Source organism: Rhinoderma darwinii, chromosome 1 (genome assembly GCF_050947455.1).
Source record: "Rhinoderma darwinii isolate aRhiDar2 chromosome 1, aRhiDar2.hap1, whole genome shotgun sequence".
Taxonomy (NCBI): Eukaryota; Metazoa; Chordata; class Amphibia; order Anura; family Rhinodermatidae; genus Rhinoderma; species Rhinoderma darwinii.
The window spans coordinates 250,637,364-250,660,094 of NC_134687.1; the positions used below are offsets into that span (position 1 = coordinate 250,637,364).

The 22,731-nt window shown below is 47.6% G+C and overlaps 1 protein-coding gene across 2 annotated transcripts in view; it reads left to right on the top strand.

Annotated features, from left to right (window-relative positions):
- The first annotated feature begins 7,261 nt into the window (after positions 1-7,261).
- LOC142740829 (tetraspanin-3-like) overlaps positions 7,262-22,731 on the top strand; it is a 148,255-nt gene continuing 132,785 nt past the window's right edge. For both annotated transcript variants that reach the window (XM_075850255.1, XM_075850262.1), the window contains exon 1: positions 7,262-7,490. In XM_075850255.1, the coding sequence (XP_075706370.1) occupies positions 7,428-7,490 (63 nt within the window). In that variant the 5' untranslated portion in view covers positions 7,262-7,427. The remainder of the gene's footprint in view (positions 7,491-22,731) is intronic.

Consider the following 22,731-nt stretch of genomic DNA (forward strand, 5'->3'; position numbering starts at 1 on the left):
AAAGTACAACTGGGCGTGTTGAAAAGTAAAAGTACAACTGGGCGTGTATTATGTGCGTACATCGGGGCGTTTTTATTACTTTTACTAGCTGGGCGTTCTGACGAGAAGTATCATCCACTTCTCTTCAGAACGCCCAGCTTCTGGCAGTGCAGACACAGCGTGTTCTCGAAAGATCACGCTGTGACGTCACTCACAGGTCCTGCATCGTGTCGGACGAGCGAGGACACATCGGCACCAGAGGCTACAGATGATTCTGCAGCAGCATCGGCGTTTGCAGGTAAGTCGATGTAGCTACTTACCTGCAAACGCTGATGCTGCTGCAGAATCAACTGTAGCCTCTGGTGCCGATGTGTCCTCGCTCGTCTGACACGATGCAGGACCTGGGGAAGTGACGTCACAGCGTGATCTGGCAGAAGCTGGGCGTTCTGAAGAGAAGTGGATGATACTTCTCGTCAGAACGCCCAGTTAGTAAAAGAAGTAAAAACGCCCCGATGTACGCACATAATACACGCCCACTTGTACTTTTACTTTTCAACACGCCCACTTGGACTTTTGCAAGCCTCATTTGCACAACTACAAAAATGGTCATAACTTGGCCAAAAATGCTTGTTTTAAAAAAATAAAAACGTTACTGTAATCTACATTGCAGCGCCTATCTGCTGCAATAGCAGATAGGGGTTGCAAAATCTGGTGACAGAGCCTCTTTAAATCCGCTTGCAATTCACGAACATCTTCCATAGACTGAACTATATTGCATAGCTTGGTGTCATCTGCAAAAATAGAAATAGTGCTATTAATCCCATCCTCTATATCATTAATAAATAAGTTGAATAATAGTGGTCCCAGCACTGAACCCTGGGGTACACCACTTATAACCGGGGACCATTCAGAGTAGGAATCATTGACCACAACTCTCTGCATATGGTCCTTGAGCCAATTCTCAATCCAATTACAAACTATACTTTCTAAACCTATAGTCCTTAATTTACCCATTAGACCCGTTGATTGATGACTTTTCAATTGACAGGTAGCAGAGTTACATGATGGTGATTTGTTTTTTCCAGTTGTATAACTGCTACCGGTCAATGGAAAAAATCATCCACCAGAGCCCCCCTGTAGATAGCTCCAGATACAGCCCCCCTGTAGATAGCGGCAGACACAGCCCCCCTGTAGATAGTGGCAGACACAGCCCCCCTGTAGATAGTGGCAGACACAGCCCCCCTGTAGATAGTGGCAGACACAGCCCCCCTGTAGATAGTGGCAGACACAGCCCCCCTGTAGATAGCTCCACACACAGCCCCCCTGTAGATAGATCCACACACAGCCTCCCTGTAGATAGCTCCACACACAGCCCCCCTGTAGATAGCTCCACACACAGCCCCCCTGTAGATAGCTCCAGACACAGCCCCTCTGTAGATAGCACCACACACAGCCCCCTGTAGATAGTGCCACACACAGCCCCTGTAGATAGCGCCATACACAGCCCCACTGTAGATAGCGCCACACACAGCCCCGTTGTAGGTAGCGCAACACAGCCCCCTTATACTGTGTGCGATAAATGCCGCCAGAGCGGAGAGTGGTAGAGGTAGTTGACGTCACTCACCATAAGAAGAAGGCAGGAGTCTTGCAGCGGCGTTCTCACTGGTGTCGATGCCGGCCCTGTGAGAAACCGGGACTGTCCCGCCGGATCCAGGACGGTTGGGAGGCATGCATTATTGGCTGTGCATGTAAAGAGTAAGGGTATGTTCACACGGCAGCCTTCGTTACGTCTGAAATTACGGAGTAGTTTTCAGGAGAAAACAGCTCCGGAATTTCAGACGTAATGGCATGTGCAGGCGCTTTTCGCTGCGTCCACGTACGCAGGAGTACATGGAGTCAATGGAAAATGGCTCCAATTACGTCTCAAGAAGTGAGAGGCACTTCTTTTTACGGCGCGTAAAAAAAATGACCGTTGGCACAGTACATCATAAAACCCATTCAAATAAATGGGCCGATGTTTGCCGACGCTTTGGAGCCGTATTTTCAGACGTAATTCGCGGCTAAAACACCCGAATTACGTCCGTAAATAGGGTGTGTGAACCCAGCCTTACTATCGTAGGACAGCCTGGAGGCCTTAGTTAGGCCCAATGATGTTATGTTAAAACGGTCTGCCCCAGCAATCACTATAAGGCTGGGTTCACACGACCTATTTTCAGACGTAAACGAGGCGTTTGAAGCCTCGCTTTACGTCTGAAAATACGGCTCGAATACGTCGGCAAACATCTGCCCATTCATTTGAATGGGTTTGCCGAGGTACTGTGCCGACGACCTGTCATTTACGCGTCGCTGTCAAACGACGACGCGTAAAAAAGACGGCTCGTCAAAAGAAGTGCAGGACAGCTCCAAATTACGTCCGTAATTGACGCCTCGCAAAATGCGAGTACATGCAATTTCAGACGTAAATGCAGTTATCGTGTGCACATACCCTAAGGGTATGTTCACACGACAACGCAAAATACGTCTCAAATTACGGAGCTATTTTTAGGCGAAAACAGCTCCTAAATTTCAGACGTTTTTGCATCTACTCGCGTTTTTCGCCGCGTCTTTTACGGATGTAATTGGAGCTGTTCTTCATTGGAGTCAATAAAAAACGGCTCCAAAAACGGCCCAAGAAGTGTCCTTGACGCGGGCGTAATTTTATGCGCCGTCTTTTAACAGCGACGCGTAAAATTACACCTCGTTTGAACAAAACATCGTAAGACCCATTGCAAGCAATGGGCAGATGTTTGCCGACATATTGGAGTCGTTTTTTCAGGCGTAAATCGAGGCGTAAAACGCCTGAATTACGTCAGAAAATAGGTCGTGTGAACATACCCTAACGGGAGGGAAACAAATCTGATTGTGGCATCCAAGGTGTTAAACGTACGAGAGCTAGAAGGGTTCCCAGAGCCCACCTGTTTTTTTTTTTTTTTTAAATGGCTGTACTGTTCTTTACTGTCAAAATCGGTATACTTAGGATTAAGGGCTTATTCAGACGAACGTATAATAGGTCCGTGCAACGTGCGTGATTTTCACGCGCCCCGCACAGACCTATGTTAGTCTATGGGGCCGTGCAGACTGTCCGTGAGTTTCACGCAGCGTGAGTCCGCTGCGTAAAAGTCACGACATGTCCTATATTTGTGCATTGTTCGCGCATCACGCACCCATTGAAGTCAATAGGTGTGTGAAAATCACACGCAGCACACAGAAGCACTTCCGTGTGACGCACATGATTTGCGCAACAGCAGTAAAAAGTATGAATGAAGACAGAAAAGCACCACGTGCTTTTCTATTTACAAACATACAAACAGAGTGTCATAATGATGGCGGCTGCGCGAAAAGCACGCAGCCACGCATCATATGGTGATGACACACGGAGCTGTTAAGTACCTTTTGCGCGCAAAACGCACAAGCTCATGTAAATCCGGCCTTTAGGGTAGGTTCACACGCAGTGAGCAAAACGTCTGAAAATACGGAGAGGTTTTCAGGCGAAAACAGCTCCTGATTTTCAGATGTTTTTTAACAACTCTCGTTTTTCGCTGCATTTTTTACGGCCGTTTTTGGAGCTGTTTTTCAATGGAGTCAATGAAAAACGCCTCCAAAAACGTCCCAAGAAGTGTCCTGCACTTCTTTTGACGAGCCGTCATTTTACGCGCCGTATTTTGACAGCGACGCGTAAAATAAAGGCTCGTGGGAACAGAACATCGTAATTCCCATTAAAAGCAATGGGCAGATGTTTGTAGGCGTATTAGGGGCGTTTTTTCAGGTGTAATTCGAGGAGTTAAACGCCCGAATTACGTCTGAAACCACTGCGTGTGAACATACCCTAAGGCCCCATGCACACGAACGTGCTTTTGCGGCCGCAATTCCCCCGAAAATCCACGGGAGAATAGTTTTTACGGTCCATGCATGGCCCGGGAGTCCCAACCGCAGAAAGAACGGACATGCCTTATTACGGCCGTCTCCTGCGGTCTGGGCTCACTGAAAATAATGGCCGCGGCCATGTGCATGGACCGGGATTTGGGGGCGGCTCGCGGCTGACAGTACGCAGCCGGCCGACCTGAAAATCACGGCCGTGCACATGGCTACGGTCGTGTGCATGAGGCCTTAGGCTGGGTTCACACGAGCATGTTCGGTCCGTAATGGACGGAACGTATTTCAGCCGCATGTCCCGGACCGAACACACTGCAGGGAGCCGGGCTCCTAGCATCATAGTTATGTACGATGCTAGGAGTCCCTGACTCGCTGCAGGACAACTATCCCGTACTATAATCATGTTTTCAGTACAGGACAGTAGTTCCACGGAGAGGCAGGGACTCCTGGCGTCGTACATAACTATGATGCTAGGAGCCCGGCTCCCTGCACTGTGTTCGGTCCGGGACTTGCAGCCGAAATACGTTCCGTCCATTACGGACCAAACATGCTCGTGTGAACCCAGCCTAAGGCCTCATGCACACGACCATAGCCATGTGCACGGCCGTGATTTTCGGGTCAGCTTATTCAGGGCTTATTCAGACGAACGTATAATACGTCCGTGCAACGCGCGTAATTTTCACGCGCCTCGCACGGACCTATGTTAGTCAATGGGGCCGTTCAGACTGTCAGTGATTTTCACGCAGCATGTGTCCGCAGTGTAAAACTCACGACATGTCCTATATTTGCCCGTTTATCGCGCATCACGCACCCATTGAAGTCAATGGCTGCGTGAAAACTGCGCACGGCACAAGGAAGCACCTCCGGCTGCCGCGCGTGATTCGCGCAACAGTAGTAAAAACTATGAATGAAAACAGAAAAGCACCACGTGCTTTTCTGTTTACAAACATACAAACAGAGTGTCATAATGATGGCGGCTGCGCGAAAATCACGCAGCCACGCATCATATGCTCATGACACACAGAGCTGTTATGGACCTTTTGCGCACGCAAAACGCTGCGTTTTTTGCGCGCGCAATACGCACACGCTCGTGTAAATCCAGCCTAAGGGTATGAATTTCTAGCTTAGAACAAACAAATTAATGACCCTTGGTAGCTGGCGGGCACAATATACATAAACGCGGAAAACGGCTGCCTGCAACAGCCAAACCCAATTTCCCAGCCACCACTAATGTATAAATAAAATGATTGTACTTTATTAGCTACGTATAGCTGGACATACCACACTTAGAATTAAAATTGTCACTAGCCGAGATCGGATGCACAAGATATCACCTGATTAAACAGGCATATGTTACATGTCAACGTAGGAATGACTCTTCCCTATTCAGTTAAATTGTAAGGCAACTAGTGGACAACAATTAGTCCGATCATCGGCAGTGTATTAAAATATTGACAGCCCCCCGACATGTTTCGCTACTAAGTAGCCCCGTGTACCCCTGAGGACGCTACTTAGTAGCGAAACATGTCGGGGGGCTGTCAATATTTTAATACACTGCCGATGATCGGACTAATTGTTGTCCACTAGTTGCCTTACAATTTAACTGAATAGGGAAGAGTCATTCCTACGTTGACATGTAACATATGCCTGTTTAATCAGGTGATATCTTGTGCATCCGATCTCGGCTAGTGACAATTTTAATTCTAAGTGTGGTATGTCCAGCTATACGTAGCTAATAAAGTACAATCATTTTATTTATACATTAGTGGTGGCTGGGAAATTGGGTTTGGCTGTTGCAGGCAGCCGTTTTCCGCGTTTATGAATTTCTAGCTTAACTCCTTAACGCCGAAGGACGGATATATCCGTTCTCAGCAGCTGCTAGTTCGCGCAGGAGGACGGATATATCCGTCCTGTGATGGCGCGGGTACTGACACTGTACCCACGCGATCAGCGGCAGGAGCACGGCTGTTATACACAGCCTGGCTCCTGCTGCAACTGCGGGAATCGAAGCGCGCTCCGATTCTGGCAGTTTAACCCATTAAATGCCGCTGTCAATAGTGACAGCGACATCTAATGTGTTTGACAGAGGGAGGGAGCTCCCTCTGTCACGTGATCGGCGCCCCCGCAAACAGATCGCGGATCGCCGTCGGGTTTCCATGACAGCCGGGGGTCTAACAAAGACCCCCAGGTCTGTCTTCAGCAAATGCCTGTTAGGCGATGCCGGAGGCATGACCTAACAGATTGCCTGTCAGTTTTACACTGACAGGAAATAATGCTTCGGTATACTAAGTATACCAAAGCATTATATATGCGATCAGCAGATCGCATAGTGAAGTCCCCTGGTGAGACTAAAAAAAAAAATGTCAATCAGTTAAATTAAGTTTGTGAAAAAAACAAACGAAAAACAATTACAATCAAAATCAAATTTTTGCCCAAAAAGTGGTTTTATTTAGTAAAAGTGTCAAAACAAATCACATATACACATATATGGTATCCCCGCGATCGTAACGACTTGACCAATAAAATGAACACATTAATTAAACCGCCGGATGAACAGCGTCCAAAAAAAACGCAAAAAACTATGGCAAAATTCTCTCTTTTCTCCCATTCCCCCCATCAAAAATAAAAGTTAATCTATAAGTCCTATGTACCCCAAAATAGTACTAATGAAAACTACACATTGGCCGGCAAAAATCAAGCCCACATACAGCCACATCAACGGAAAAATAAAAACATTACGTCTCTTGGAATGCGGCGATGCAAAAACTAATTTTTTTCAAAAAGGGTTTTTATTGTGCAAACGTAGGAAAACATAGAAAACCTTTACATATTTGGTATCCCCGTAATCGTGCCGACCCATAGAATAAAGTTAACATGTTATTTACGATGCATAGTAAACGGCGTAAATTTATAACGTGAAAATTAATGCTGGAATAGCTGCTTATTTTCAATTCTCTCCTAAAATAAAGTTAATAAAAGTTAATCAATATGTTATAAGCATCTAAAAATGGTAGAATTACAAAATACAACTCGTCCCACAAAAAACAAGCCCTTATACGCTTATGTCGACGGAATAAAAAAAGTTACGACTCTTGGAATGCGACCGTGAAAAAACAAAAAATAATCCTTGGTCATTAACGTGCAAAATGGCCTGGTCATTAAGGGGTTAATGCCCACTTTAGGCTGAAGCTGCGTGCCAAACTGTTTGCAGGACGTTCCTTAGGGGTTTTATTTCAATCTTTTGCAGTACAATTCATTTATAAACAATTCCGTTTTTGAGTGATTTTGAAACCGACCCCCATAGTTCATGTGACTAGTGCTTCTCCCTGCACCTCCCGTCTGCTGTGCTGTTCTCCTTTCACCAGCCATTGTGGAGAGTCAGCCGTTCTGTGGATACCAGCACACTCACCTGTGTCCGTTTACATCTCCTGATAGGAGGCGTAGTAAAGGGATGAAGTCACTGGAGATCATGTGAGAAGGGCGGGCCAGTCAGTCGGTCAGTGAGCGAGCAGAGCCGGGACTTCCACCTACTCATCATGGGTCGCTATGTGGAGAGCACAGCCCGCCTGTGCATAGGAGTCCTCTCGTTCCTCTTCTGGGTAGGCAGTGGGCTATTCTGCTAGTCGTAGACGTTACCGTGTTCTGGTATATAGTTGTCTCTCCCTGGTCTAGTGCCCGGAGCAGTTTACTGTTGCAGCACTCTGGGTTTATTTCTCTCATGTTGTTACCTCAGGATGTGGATTTGTGCAGCGATTTCCACTTTTACTTGCAAAAAAATGGCAAGTCGCTTGTGTTCTCTCCAAGTTCCTGCACTTCTGTGGCAGACACTAGACTAACATTACTGCACCTCATAAAGGGCACACTTGGTGTAAGGTCACGTTTACATTGTATATTTACTAGAGACTTTATCAGTTTTGGCGTTTCTTCCTTTTTTCTTTTTTTTTTTGAAGGATCTGTAGAGCCGCAGAACTGCTGCGTTTTAACCCCTTAATGACCGTCCTATTTTAGGCCTTTACGGAGGCTCTGTCACCAGTTTATTAATTCCCTATTGCCCAACTAATCTAATAGACGCTTCGCTGCTAACTACAGTGTGATTTGTTTTAAAAACCGTTTATTATAAAACTTGTTCATTTTTGTAAATATGCTCATTTGGCTCTAATAGCCTAAGGCCTCATTCACACGACAGGATCCGAGTGTCGGCCGGGAAAATCTGCCGTTTTTGGCCGTTTTTTTTTAAATTTTATTTTATTTTTTTTTTCCCGGCCGGTTTGCATCCGTTCCGGGCCGTGTTGCTGTTTTTACCGGCCGATTTGCATCTTGTTTTTTCCCTGACCGTTTTTTAATCGGATGAATTTTTTGCACTTTACTTATTTTTTTTATTATTATGGTCTGTCCCTCAAAGGTCAAAAAAGACCTTTTTGGAACTTTTAATATTTTCACTGGGAGGAATAGAGACAGCGCCGCTGCTGCTGTCTCTATTCCTATACACAGCGTTCATTGAGCGCTGTGTAAAAAGACATCGGAGAAGACAGAAGCAGCGAAAGCTGCTTCTATCCTCTCCTCAGGGTCATTGACAGCCGGAGACCCGACATTCAGCTGCCCGATCGCGCGGGCAGCAAGTTAAAACCTTAGCCGTAAAAAGTCTATGGCTCGGGTTTTAAGGACCCTGACCGCTGGCCGTAATAACACAGCCAGCGGTCGGGAACCGTAACAAGCAGGGGAAGGGAGCCAGCGCAGCGCTCACTTCCACCTGCTGTACACCCCGGCCCTGCCACACAGTATCACCAGCGTAGCCATTCGTCCGAATGGCATCAACTCCTCCTCCTCACATGCACTCTGCGCTGTGAGTAGGAGGACAGAGTGCACGAGCGACGGTAGACCCGGCCATCACTCGGGACACATTCCGGTGATGGCCGTGTATTACCCGGCCCCATAGACTTCTATGGGGGCCGGGTTCCCGGCCGAAAACAGGGCATGTCCCGTTTTTCCCGGCCCGTCAAAAAATCGGTCGTGTGAATAGCCCCATTAGGGGTCTATTATTCCTAATGCAGCTGGGTGCCGGCCGATTTATGAACGGCCGGGAAACCCTGTCGTGTGAATCCCGCCTTATAGGAGGTTACATTTTATTTTCTCTGGGCGGTGTAATGGCTTCTGTATGACGCTGTCCAATCCGTGTCATTCAGGTCTCTGCTTCAATCGCGAGATCACGCTGTGCCGTCATTTCTGGCCGCAGGTCCTTCACCACAGCGACTCAGCGGTACTCGAAAAAGACGGCCCCTACATTGCCTCCAGCCGTGACGGAGGATTTGGCTGTGGAGGCCTGTATGACCCTAATTGGACACAATAAAAACACTTTATTTTTTTTCTCAAATGAATTTGTTTCCATGTTTTAAAGAGGCTCTGTCACCACATTATAAGTGCCCTATCTCATACATAAGGAGATCAGCGCTGTAATGTAGGTGACAGTAATGCTTTTTATTTTAAAAAAAACGATCTTTTTTCACAACGTTAGGAGCGATTTTAGTTTATGCTAATGAGCTTTCTTAACCCCTTAATGACCGGGCATGTTTGTACCTTAATGACCAAGCCAGATTTGTCAAATCTGGTATGTCTGACTTTATCAGAGAATAACTCTGTGAAAGTTTTGAATATCCAAGTAATTCTGACATTGTTTTTTCGTCACATGTTGTACTTTATTTTAGTGGTAAAAGTAGACTGATACGATTTGCGGAAATTATTAAAAAAATAGAAAAATTGAAGAAATTTTGTAAAAATTATCATTTTTCCCTAATTTTAACTGCAATATGTCACATATGTACATACATACTGTACAATTTTTTTTATTAAATATATATTTCCATCTCTTTACTCTATTTTGGCAGCACTTTTGAGAAAAAAAATTTTTTTTTGAGCAATTTAGAGGACTTACAAATTTAGTAAGAATTTTATACATTTTGAAGTACATTTTGTTTTCCTGCACCAAGCCAGGTTTTCAGAGGCTCATCGGTGTCAGAATGGTGGAAACCCCCACAAGTGACCCCATTTTGAAAACTACACCCCTTAAGGTATTTATTAAGGGGTGTTGTAAGTATTTTGACCCTACAGTTTTTTTGTAAGAATTCATGCAAAGCAGGCGTAAAAAAATATAATTTCACTTTTTTCATAAAAGTATCACTTTGAAGACTGATTTCTGTGTAAAGCAACCATGAGAATGAAGAAACACACCCCAAAATATATCACCCTGTTTCTCCTGTTTTCAAAAATGCCCCCACTGTGACCCTAATGCATTTCTTGGACACACGACCGGGCCCGAAAGGAAGGGAGCACCCGGAGGCTTTCAGGACTCATATTTTGCTTGAAAATGTTTTAGGCCCCACTGTACATTTGGAGAGGTTTTGAACTACCAGAACGATAGAATCTCCCCATAAACGACCCCATTTAGAAAACTAGACCCCTTAAGGTATTTATCTAGGGCTGTAGTGAGTACTTTGACCCCACAGTTTTTTGCTAAATTTAATGCATAGCAGGTGAAAAAAAAACAAAAAACACTTTTTTCATAAAAGTATCACTTTGAAGACCGATTTCTGTATAAAGCGACCAAGAGAATGAAGAAACACACCCCAAAATATATCACTCTGTTTCTCCTGTTTTCAAAAATTCCCCCATTGTGACCCTAATGCATTGCTTGGAGACACGACAGGGCCCGAAAGGGAGGGAGCACCCGGAGGCTTTCAGGACTCATATTTTGCTTGAAAATGTTTTAGGCCCCACTGTAAGGTGTTATGCCAAAGAAAAATAATTCTATGAATTAAAAAAACCTCAAGATATTCATCTAGGGGTATAATGAGTATTTTCATTTTAGCGTGTCCAATATGATAATGGGAAATGGGGTGAAAAGGATTAGAAAATCAAATAATGGAAATGTTTGAAGGGACAAAACAGTAGTGCAAATAAAATCTTCAAAAAAAATTAGTAATCTAGTGAGGAATGATATGTTCGGAAACACTCGTGTATGCACAGCCCTGGTTTGTCTGGGCAGGACTCACATTGGTAGCCCGTGTCTTTCCTAATACCATTTTTAAAACACACACGGCACCTTTTTTGTGGACGTGTCTTTTTAGCGGTTGGGGGCACTTGGGAAGGGAAATGCTGTCCCGGAATCACCCTGCTGGCCTCCCTTGAAGTTGTAGCCCTGCCATCACCACCCTGGTTTCCGAAAATTAGGTTTTTTATTACTTTTTCCTGGTAGTTCAGGTAAGGTCCGTTGTTGCCTGCCTTCCGAAAAATAATAAAAGAATTATAAAGTGCCATTTGCACCAGATTTATTGCCAATTTCTTGTACCAGATCCTTGACTTCCTTACTGCGCTATAGGGCTGCAGCATTTGGTCGGCAAGGTCCACCCCTCCCATGTGCTTATTATATTGCTGTATGCAGAGGGGTTTAGAAATGGTGGCATCTCTCCCACGTACAGGCACAGGGCTGCTTTCATCTGCATGAATTGATGTCAAGATAAAGACATCTTTTTTGTCTCGGTATTTAACCCCCATTACATTTTCCTTACAAAGGGTTTTCTTTTCACCACGTTTTAATTTTAAATTTACTATCGTCTTTGGAAGGCCTTTTTGGGTCCGTCTAATTGTGCCACAAGCTACGGTTTTTCTGGCCAATAGACATTGGAACAAGGGCACACTCGTATAAAAATTATCTACATACAAGTGATGACCCTTGTCCAACAGCGGGTGAATTAGGTCCCAAACAATTCTGCCACTTACATTGAGCATGGCTGGGCATTCTGGGGGGTTGATCTGGGTGTCCTTTCCCTCGTATACCCTAAAACGATGGGTAAAACCAGTGCTGCTCTCACAAATTTTATATACTTTCATGCCATATTTGGCCCTCTTGGTGGGTATATACCCAGCCGAAATTTTAGCCTCCCTTTAAATGAAACCAGGGATTCATCCACAGCAACATTTTTATCAGGCATATATGCCTCTGCAAATTTTAAATTGAAATGCTCTATAAGAGGCCTAATTTTAAATAGCCGATCACGGTTGGGGTCACTTGCTGGGGGGCATTGTGCATTGTCGTTGTAATGGATAAATCTCATTACGGCCTCAAAACGATTGCGCGTCATCACTGCACGATATAGGGGCGTATCGTACAGGACATCCGTCAACCAGTACGATCTTAGTCGGCTTTTTTACAAGGCCCATGTTCAATAGTAGTCCCCAATATTTAAGCATTTCTGCTTTGTCAACCGGCTGCCAGTTGTTTTCCCTGGCATAAAATGAATCGGGGTGAGTTAAAATAAAATTGTTGGCATATAAATTTGTCTGAGTAATTATTAGATTAATTAAATCTTCTGAAAAGAAGATTTTAAAAAAATCTCCCTCGCTAAATCCTGTGGTGTTGATGTTAATTCCTGCGGCAGGTATGAAATCAGGAATTTGGGGAATAAATGTGGCGGCGGACTGCCAATCAGGGTCACTAACACTCGGCTGACTTTCACTAGGCCTGCTCTGCTGTGCTTGGGGCTCATCACTGTCGCTACTAGATGATGAGGATGATAATAAAAACTGCTCCTCACTTTCGCTTGCAGTGTCTGTATCAGAGCACAACATTGCATACGCCTCCTCTGCTGTAAACATCCGCTGAGCCATTATTTTAGATCAAAATCTTTTATATATATATATATATTTATATTTAACACGCACTAGATAATGTGTAACGACTATGTACCTTACTAACCCTACACCTATCTAACGCTAATTAACGCCCAATCCCTAACACTACCTATAACACTAAACAATTCCTTTTTCTTTATACAAGACCCTAAAACGCACCTAATTAGCCCTACACCTAACGCGAATTAACGCCAAATCCCTAACGCTACCTATAACACTAAACAAATCCCCCCCAAAAAAATTTATTTTTTTATTTTTTTCTTTATAACAAAAATAAAATAAAAAGTACGCTAACTAACGTCCTACACCTGCCGCTACCTAACACTACCTGAACGATAAATTATATATTTTTTTATTTTTTGTACAATTTTTTTTTTTTATGAAAGCAAATGTAACAGGGATAAGGGGAATGGTAACAGGGACATTGGGGAGGCAGTGTAAGGGTTAAATTTGTCTGTTTTTTTTTAACTTTTTGATGATGACAGGAGGATCAAGCAGCACAGCTCTGATCTCCTCAACACAACTGACAGGACTGAGGAGATCAGAGCCGAACACCGGCTTTTCCACCTAGCACACTACGTCACGCACTATGATTGGTCAGTAACTGACCAATGATAGCGATCGTGGCGCCAGGACGTCGTGATTGGTCTCTCGACCACTCACAGAACTGATCAGCTGTCTAGGACAGCGGTCAGAACGGACTTGTCACTCTGTGTTTACACAGAGTGACAGTTTGAAAATCTGACGAAAATGAACGTCCTGGTGCGGGAACTAGCACCCAACCATGACGTACATTTTCGTCACTGGTCGTGAAGGGGTTAATGCCCAAGTGGGCGTATTTTTACTTTTGACCAAGTGGGCGTTGTACAGAGGAGTGCATGACGCTGACCAATCAGCATCATGCACTCCTCTCCATTCATTTACACTGCACTAGCGATATAGATATATCACTATGTGCAGCCTCATACACAAACCCTAACATTACTACAGTGTCCTGATAATGAATACACATGAAATCCAGCCTGGACGTCATGTGTACTCAGAATCCTGACACTTCTGACTCTTTTCTGTGAGATTCCGGCAAGTGAAACCAAATCTCGTTTAGCTCCGTGATCTCGCGAGATTTCGTATCCGTTGCTGGAATCTCACAAAACAGATTCAGAAGTGTCAGGATTCTGAGTACACATGACGTCCAGGCTGGATTTCATGTGTATTCATTATCAGGACACTAGTAATGTTGGGGTTTGTGTATGTAGCTGCACATAGTGATATATCTATATCGCTAGTGCAGTGTAAATGAATGGAGAGGAGTGCATGATGCTGATTGGTCAGCGTCATGCACTCCTCTGTACAACGCCCACTTGGGCATTAAGAAAGCTCATTAGCATAAACTAAAATCGCTCCTAACGTTGTGAAAAAGATAGTTTTTTAAAATAAAAAGCATTACTGTCACCTACATTACAGCGCCTATCTCCTTATATAGGAGACAGGGCACTTATAATGTGGTGACAGAGCCTCTTTAACCCCTTTTAAAGAGAACCTTTCACCTGCCCATACGTGTGCAGCATGTAATAGGCCGGGCTGTACAAACCCTGGGGCACTTTACTTTTTTTTTTTTTCCTAACTTTCTCCATTATTTAAATATAGGTACCGTTATATTTGGCGCCCGATGTTTAAATAACCCCCTGAACTGTCAGTGGGGCGTGTAATTGGCAAGGGGGCAAGTAACATCGCTGTGACACTGTCCAATCCGCTACGGTCAGCGTTACATCAAGAGCTGGAGAGAGAGCGCGTGCACGCACAGCTCCGCCACTAAGGAACACAAGAGGAGAAGAAGAGTGTGAATTCTTCTTCTTCTGTTCCATGGTAGTGTCACAGCAAGAGCTGAGGAGAGCGTGTGCGAGAAAGAAGAGGCTGGACGCAGCTGCAGGCTTGAGGGAAGCCGACATGACCGTCCTGGTAGGGAAAGGGTTAATGTTAAGAGGTGAGGGAAAGGTGAAGAAGCTGAAGGAGGGACGGGGAGGAGCTAGGGGGGACGGGGGGGCCGTTACTGCGCTTCCCGCTGTTTCTCGGCATTGAGCCGGAAGCAGCGGGAGGAGTAGTACACAAGAAGCAAAGCTCCCCGTTGCCCGGCTTTTTAGTATGGCAGAGGCCCTGATTTTAGAGCGGCTGCGTGCCGCTGCTGTGCACCACGGTCCCGGATGGCTGGAGGAGACCGTGGCTGCATTAACGCGGATCCCGGACGCCGTTTCGCCACGTCGGGCACGGCGTTCGGGGTCTGTTGTAAGGGACAGGCTCCCCTCCCCCGGCCCCCCTACGAGCATGGCTATGGCGGCGGGGGGGGAGTCGGCAACAACCGCTCCTGCGCTGGGCAGGCAGAGAGCGGTAGCAGGGGTGACGGCGATGCAGGCTGTGTCGACCCGTCCCTCTCGGCGGTCCCGACCTCCAGAGCGCCTGAGTCCGGAGGTAGTCCCGCGGACACGGCGTCGCAGAGGGAGCCCGATCCCGGACGCTGCAGGCCAGGCAGCTGGGAGGACCGCCCCTTCCCAGGCCCTGCGTCCTGGCAGGAATCCCAGGCCGCGACGGGGTCCGGCGGTAAGCAGGGAGTCGCAGGCCGGGCTCCCTGTCACCCCTCCCCCATCAGATGGAAGATGTCAAGAGCAAGGTACGGCCGCCCCGCATGGTGATGTTCCGGCCAGGGGGCAGGCTTCGTCAGGATCGTCTAGACGGACGACTAGATCTGCAGCGACGTCGAGGCAACAGGTCCGGTCGGAAGTCTGGGTCCCGGCGGTCGGGCGGCAGGTTGCCGGCCCATCGGTCAGCGCGTCCTCATCCCCTTTCCGAAGAGGTCGTTGGGAGGGACAGTCGTCGGCGAGAGAAGAACTGGAGGAAGGTGAACTGGACGTCTATCGTCGAGGTCAGGATGGTCCGGCTGACGGGAACACAGCGCCTGTGCAGCCCGGTGAGTGTATAACTCCTTTATTGTCTTATCCAGCGATTTTTATGTCGGGTGTCGGCGGGGGGGCTGCTAGCATAGCATCGGGGGCCGGTAGTGGCGCGGGCGGACGCGACGGAGCGGGTTTGGCAGATTTAGTGGGTTGCTTACGGGAGCTGGTGGGGCGCCTGGATAGGGCCGCGGCGCCGGTAGTAACGGAAGTGTCCCCTGCGGTAGTTTGGGAAGGCCCCAGGGAAGTGGGATCGTTGCAGGCGCGTCCTGTGGTGGCGGTTAGAGAGGCGGTCGCGGTGTCGGTGCAGACTGAGGCACAGAAGGACGGCGATCGAGTGCGCATGGACGATCGTGCTCGGGGGGAGGTGTATGTTTGTTTTGAGGGTCCGTTGGGGGCGCATTTAAAGCAGGAGGTGCGTGATCGGATCTGGAAAGATGAATATGTTGAAATTTTTTCTCTCTTGCCGCTGGCTAAATTCAATTTGGATAAGAGCAAGCGGGATGAGAGTAAAAAGGACGAGGAGGAACGGCGGCGGTATAGGCTTATCCCGCAGACGTTCGTTAATTGGTCGCAGGCGTTCGCCATATTGGCTAGTGTGATAGGGGAAAAGGCGCCGGAAAATTGTTCGGCGTTATTTTGTTATTTTGATGCTATTGGGGAGGCTCATAGGGCGTATGGGGGTCAGGCGTGGCTGCGATATGATGAGCAATTCCGTCAGCGGAAGGCGGTTCGGCCGGCGATTCGGTGGGACCAGAAGGATATTGCTCTCTGGTTACGGGTTACGGTTCCGGTTAGGCAGCCCTTTCCCGGGAGCGGTGGCCAGGGAGGCCAGACTAGTCAGAGTGGACCAAGCGGCGGGGGAAAGGCGGGGTTTTGCTGGCAATTCAATGAAGGCCAGTGTAAGTTCGGGGCCACGTGCAAGTTCAAGCACGTGTGCTCCGAGTGTAATGGTGCATCACACGGGGCGGCAAAATGTCTGCGTAAAAAGAGGTCCGGGAACCAGCACGGGGCTGGTCAAGGGGGTGTCGCCGGTGAGGGTGGAAAGGATGGCCCCTTATCTAAATGAGTATCCGGATAGGGCGGCGGCTAAGTTGCTTTATGAAGGGTTTAGTGTTGGTTTTGTTATTCCTCCGCCTCCTTATGAGGTTCCGGTTACGCGGAGAAATTTAAAATCGGCTTACGTGCATGCGGAAGTCGTGTCGGAAAAGTTGTTAAAAGAAGTTTCGTTGGGGCGCATGTCGGGGCCATTCGTGGAGTCGCCGGTGAAAGATTTAGTTGTGTCCCCTTTGGGTATTGTCCCTAAACGCGAGCCCGGAAAGTTTCGTTTGATTCAACATTTATCGTATCCCAAAGGTTCGTCGGTAAACGACGGGATTGATCACGAGTTGTGTTCCGTAGTTTATACCTCATTCGATAAGGCGGTGGGGTTAGTGCGGGCTGCGGGTCCGGGGGCGCTGCTAGCAAAAACCGACATCGAGGCGGCGTTCAGGTTGTTGCCGGTGCATCCAGAAAGCCAACGGCTGTTGGGCTGTTTTTGGAATGGGGCCTTTTACGTGGATCGGTGCCTTCCGATGGGGTGTTCTCTTTCTTGTGCATACTTCGAGGCGTTTAGTAGCTTCGTGGAGTGGGTAACGAGGGGAGTATCCGGGGTCGATTCGTTGATCCATTACTTAGATGATTTTTTGTGCGTTGGCCCGGGGGGTTCGCCGGTTTGCGGTAACTTGCTTCATGCCCTGCAGAAGGTGGCGAGGGATTTTGGGATCCCTTTGGCGCCGGAAAAAACGGAGGGCCCGGTAGCGACGATTTGTTTCTTGGGAATCGAAATTGACTCGGTGGCAATGGAGTGTCGGCTCCCGGCGGATAAGCTGGGTGCTTTGAGGCTGGAGGTGCGACGGGCTTGTAGAAGGAAGAAAATGTCGTTGAGGGAGCTTCAGTCGCTGCTGGGGAAGTTGAATTTCGCCTGCCGGATTATGCCGATGGGGAGGGTGTTTGGTAGAAGGTTGGCGGCGGCAACGGCGGGAGTGCGGGCGCCGCATCATTTTGTGAGGCTCAAGGAGGAGCACCGAGCTGATCTTCAGGTTTGGGATGACTTCTTGGGCCAGTACAATGGTCGCTCGCTATGGATGGCCCCAGCGCAGGATACGAGTGATCTGAATATTTTCACGGATGCGGCTGGGGCGGGTGGCTTTGGAGCTTACGGGGGAGGTCCGTGGTGCGCAGGTCAATGGCCGGCTAGCTGGGTGTCCAGTGGATTGACGCGGAATCTGGCCCTGCTCGAGCTGTTTCCCATCGTGGTGGCGGCTACCATTTGGGGGGACAGGCTCAGGGATAAGAAGGTCCGTTTTTACTGCGACAACATGGGTGTGGTGCTTGCCATTAATAACATCACGGCGTCCTCTCCTCCGGTAGTTCAATTGTTGCGACATTTAGTGTTGGTGTGTTTGTCGCTGAACGCGTGGGTGGTGGCGGTGCATGTCCCGGGTGTACGGAATTGTGTTGCTGATGCTCTTTCTCGCTCGCAGTGGGACCGGTTTCGGCAATTGGCTCCGGGAGCGGAACGTATTGGTTTGGCGTGTCCGGATCATCTATGGGATCTGGTATCGGTCCCGTAGAGCAGCTGTTACAAAGGTCTTTGGCGGGCACGACGTGGAGGGCTTATGCTGCTTGTTGGAGGCAGTGGGAGGAGTGGGTAAGAGAGTTGGGTGATGTCAATACGGATAGAGACAGGTTGGTGGCACTTTTGTATTGGTTAGGGGATGCCTGGGAGGCGGGGTTTTCAGTAGCGAAGGTGAACCGGTTTGTATCCGCGGTGGCGTTTGGGCTTAAGTTGCGGGGCTTGCGGGATGTATCGAAGGAATTTCTGGTATCGCAGGCTTTGAAGGGGTTGCGCAGAGGTAGGGTGGAGGCGGATAGTAGAAGGCCGGTGTCGTTTGCTTTGCTGGGCTTGTTGGGTGGTTCATTGGCATCGGTATGTCGTTCTTCAGATGAAATGGGTTTGTTTCGGTTGGCTTTCTCGTTGGCGTTCTTCGGAGCATTTAGAATAGGTGAGTTGGTGTCGCCAAGTACTAAACAGGCAGGGGGGCTGAGATCTGGGGAGGTGAGCCTTTTTGCAGATCGGTTGGAGGTATGGTTGCGTAGATCAAAAACTGACCAATTAGGGAAGGGAAAACTGATAGTTTTGTTCGCTCTCCCGGGGTCGGTCATGTGCCCAGTAGAGTGCATGCGTGGTTTTACAAAAAACAGGGGGTCTCCAGATTTGCCTTTGTTATGTCATGTGGACGGGTCGTTCTTGTCCAGGTTTCAGTTTGGAGCTGTTTTTAAAAAATGTTTGACGGCGGTTGGGGTTGCGGCAGGCTCATATTCATCTCATTCCTTCCGGATTGGCGCAGCAACGGAAGCAGGGCGCTGGGGGTTGGATGATGAGGGGGTGAGGCGTATTGGTCGTTGGGAGTCTAAAAGGTTTAAGTCCTATGTCCGCCCCCATATGTTGTAATTTTGTTGTTTATGCTTGCAAATGTATATGGTGGTGCCTAACTGTGTTTTCCGTTTCAGATTCGCCTCCTTGTCTGGTGTGGTTGATGGGTCATTCGTACGTGCACTGGGGGGCTTTGAGGGCGGACGTCCGCCCGGATGGTCGCCAGTTGCGCATTCCGCGACAGGATGCGGTTGTGCATTGGCTGGGGTTTAGAGGTATGTCGTGGAACAGGGTGTTGGCGGAATTCCAGACATATGTGCGGCTTGATAGGGTTCCGGAGGTTTTAGTGTTGCACGTGGGTGGGAATGACTTAGGAGTCCGCCCTTTTCGTGAGTTGGTGCGGGATATCAAACATGATTTGTTGTGTTTGTGGGTATCTTATCCCAAGTTGGTGGTAGTGTGGTCGGACATAGTCCCAAGGAAGCATTGGCGGTTAGCTAGATCGGTGGAGAGAGTCAATAAGGCTCGGATAAAAGTTAACCGGGCGGTGTCCCGTTTTGTGGCAAAGAACGGGGGCATTTGCGTGAGGCATAGGGATTTGGAGTCAGGATTGGGGAATTTCTGGAGGAGTGACGGGGTTCATCTGACCGAGGTTGGCATTGATATTTGGAGCTTGGCTATAGCAGAAGGCATAGAAAGGGCGGTGGTGGTGTGGAGGAACTCACAGGCTTAAGGTGGTCAAGGCCTGTTTCGCGGTGGCGGGGGGAGTCCTTGAGGCCAGTCAGTACAAAATGGTGGGGGGGTCGCATCGGGGGTATGCGTCCCCCAAAAAAGGTACATGGTTGAAGACTTCATCGGGTGTTATCCCTTTGAAGTGGTCTTCTGGTAGAAGGTATGTCACTTGAAGGCTTCATCGGGTGTTATCCCTTTGAAGTGGACTTCTAGTGGTCGGTATATCACTTGAGGGCTTCAACGGGTGTTATCCCCTTGAAGTGGACTTCTAGTGGGTGGAGCCATCTGCAGAGGTGAACGGTGCTTCCGAGCTGGTTTACGGCTGGAGGTAATTAGTGGTTTGCAGATGGCTAATTCGGTGTGTTCTTGAAAGGAACATCTGAAGGGGCTTCAAGGACTTCCTCTGCTCGGGTTAATGTTAACGTTTAATGGTTATTTATGATTCTGACCCATGTTGGGTCATGTGAATTATTAGGAGGAATTCTCTGGTGGATTCCTAACTAGTTATCCGAATGTTTCGGATTTAAATTGTTTTTATAAAACTGTGAAATTAATAAACGGCTGCTGTGGCCATTTCACATCCAACCTCGGTGTCATGTGTCGTTACTAAATGGGGGTGGGGGATAGTATGGTTTAAGGTTAACACACGACTCTACCTAGGCAGGTCATGCCCGCTCTCACTCTTCAGCTCTTGGCCGACAAGACTGTCATATAACACGCTCTCCTCTCCATAGATCTTGCTGTGACACTGTGGCCCTATTAAATACGTTCAACAAATGAGTGGCTAAAGTCTGCGAGTAGCGTTTATAGTAACTATTACGTCGCTGTTGTTAAGGACTTAACGCAACACAACGTACTGGTATGTTGTGTTGCTGATACAGGCTCAGAAGCTGAGCCTGTGCCATCGCCCGCGGATGTTAGCTGTATATTACAGCTGACCTGCTGCATGGCCAGGACCGGCGCTAGCCTCCGATCTGGCCGATGAACCCCTTAGATGCAGCGCTTAAAAGCGAGCGCTGCATCTATTATCTTTCCTAGCAGATCGGAACCCCACAATGCAATTGCGATGTTCCGATGACTGATCTGGCAGACCAGAGGCCATTGTTAGGCGGAACTTTAAAAGGAAGATGGCACAGGCTCAAAAGCTGAGCCTGCGACATCAGCTGCAGTTGTCTGCTATATGTTACAGCTAACACCGTGCTGTAACGGCAGGGAACGAAGCTAGCTCTGATCCCTGCCATTAACCCCTTAGATGCTGCGATCAAAAGCGATCGGCATCTTAGTGGTTCGTAGCGATTGGCATTGACACAATATGATCGCGAGGATGCCGATTGTTATTGTGGCAACCGGAGGCCTAAGGCTGGATTCACACGCAAAAAAACGTGGCGTTTTGCCTGCGCAAAAGGCACTTAACAGCTCTGTGTCAGCCCTGTAAGATGCGCGGCTGCGTGCTCTTCGCGCAGCCGCCATCATTATGACACTCCATTTGAATGTTTGTAAACAGAAAAGCACGTGGTGCTTTTCTGTTTTCATTCATCCTTTTCACTGCTGTTGCGCGAATCACGCTTGTCCCATGGAAATGCTTCCGGGTGCTGCGCGTGATTTTCACGCACCCATTGACTTCAATGGGTGCGTGATGCGTGAAAAACGCTGAAAGAACGGACATGTCGTGACTTTTACGGAGCGGACTAACGCTGCGTAAAAATCACGCAACTGTCTGCACGGCCCCATAGACTAATATGGGTCCCTGCGACGCGCGTGATTTTCACGAACGTATATCACAGTCGTCTGAATAAGCCCCAACACTGGTCTGCCACGTATGATATCCTATTAGGTTCCGCCCAGAGACGGGACCTCAGGCTTGCTGTCAGTGAATGGCTGACCGTTCTAATGAATTGCACTACGTGGGTAGTTCAATGCATTAGAGTAAGGCCGGATTCAGACTTGCGTGCGCAAAAGGCACTTGACCGCTCCATGTGCCCTGCTCATATGGATGCGCGGCTGCGTGCTTTTCGCGCAGCCGCCATCTTTATGACACTCCGTTTGGATGTTTGTAAACAGAAAAGCACGTGGTGCTTTTCTGTTTACATTCATTCTTTTACTGTTATTGCGCGAATAACACTTGTCCCACAGAAGTGCTTCCGTGGGGCATGCGTGATTTTCAGGCACCCATTGACTTCAATGGGTGTGTGAGGCGCGAAAAACGCTTAAATATAGAACGTGTTGTGAGTTTTACGCAGCGGACTCACGCTGCGCAAAAAACACGGACTATCTGCCCTGCCCCATAGACTTGTATTGGTCCGCGCGAAAACCACGCGGGCTGCACGGACGCAAATCACGCTCGTCTGAATCCGGCCTAAAGATCAGTTGAAAGCCTTCAAGTCCTCTAGTGGGACAAAAAAAAAAGTTGAATAAAAGCGTAAAAATAAAAGTTTCAAGTTAATAAAGACAATAACCTCCTTTTTTCCTATAAGTATTTTATTATAGGAAAAAAATTAAAACATTAAAAAAAAGTACACACTTGATATTGCTGCGTCCGTAACAACCCAAACGATAAAACTACAATGTTATTTTTCCCACATGGTGAACACTGCAAAAAAGAAAAACTCTGCCAGAATCGCTATTTTTTTTGGTCACCACCCCTCCCAAAACATGGAATAAAAAGTTGTCTGAATAGAAAGTCCCTAGTAGCTGGCGGGGCACATGGAAATTCAAGGAAAAACTATTATGCCTAAGGCACAATAAAGACCCTAGTTTCCAGCTACCTAAATGATAGTGTTAAATTGAACTAAAATATAACTTTTGATGATTTAAATAAAACACTTCCAAATAGGACATATAACACACATGTTTAAAAGTAGCCAATGATAGCTAGCAGGGTGTGGTGAATCAGAATATATTGAGTAAGTGCATAGGTGTATTGGTGCATCAGCGAGTGGCTGCAGTACGCTGTGCTAGCACCAAGTAACTATGGGATTTCCTGTACAACTGCTAGCCCTACAAAGAAATTAAAAGCAAAAAGGGGGGGGGGTGTGGTCTGCTCTGCTCTGCTTTTTACAA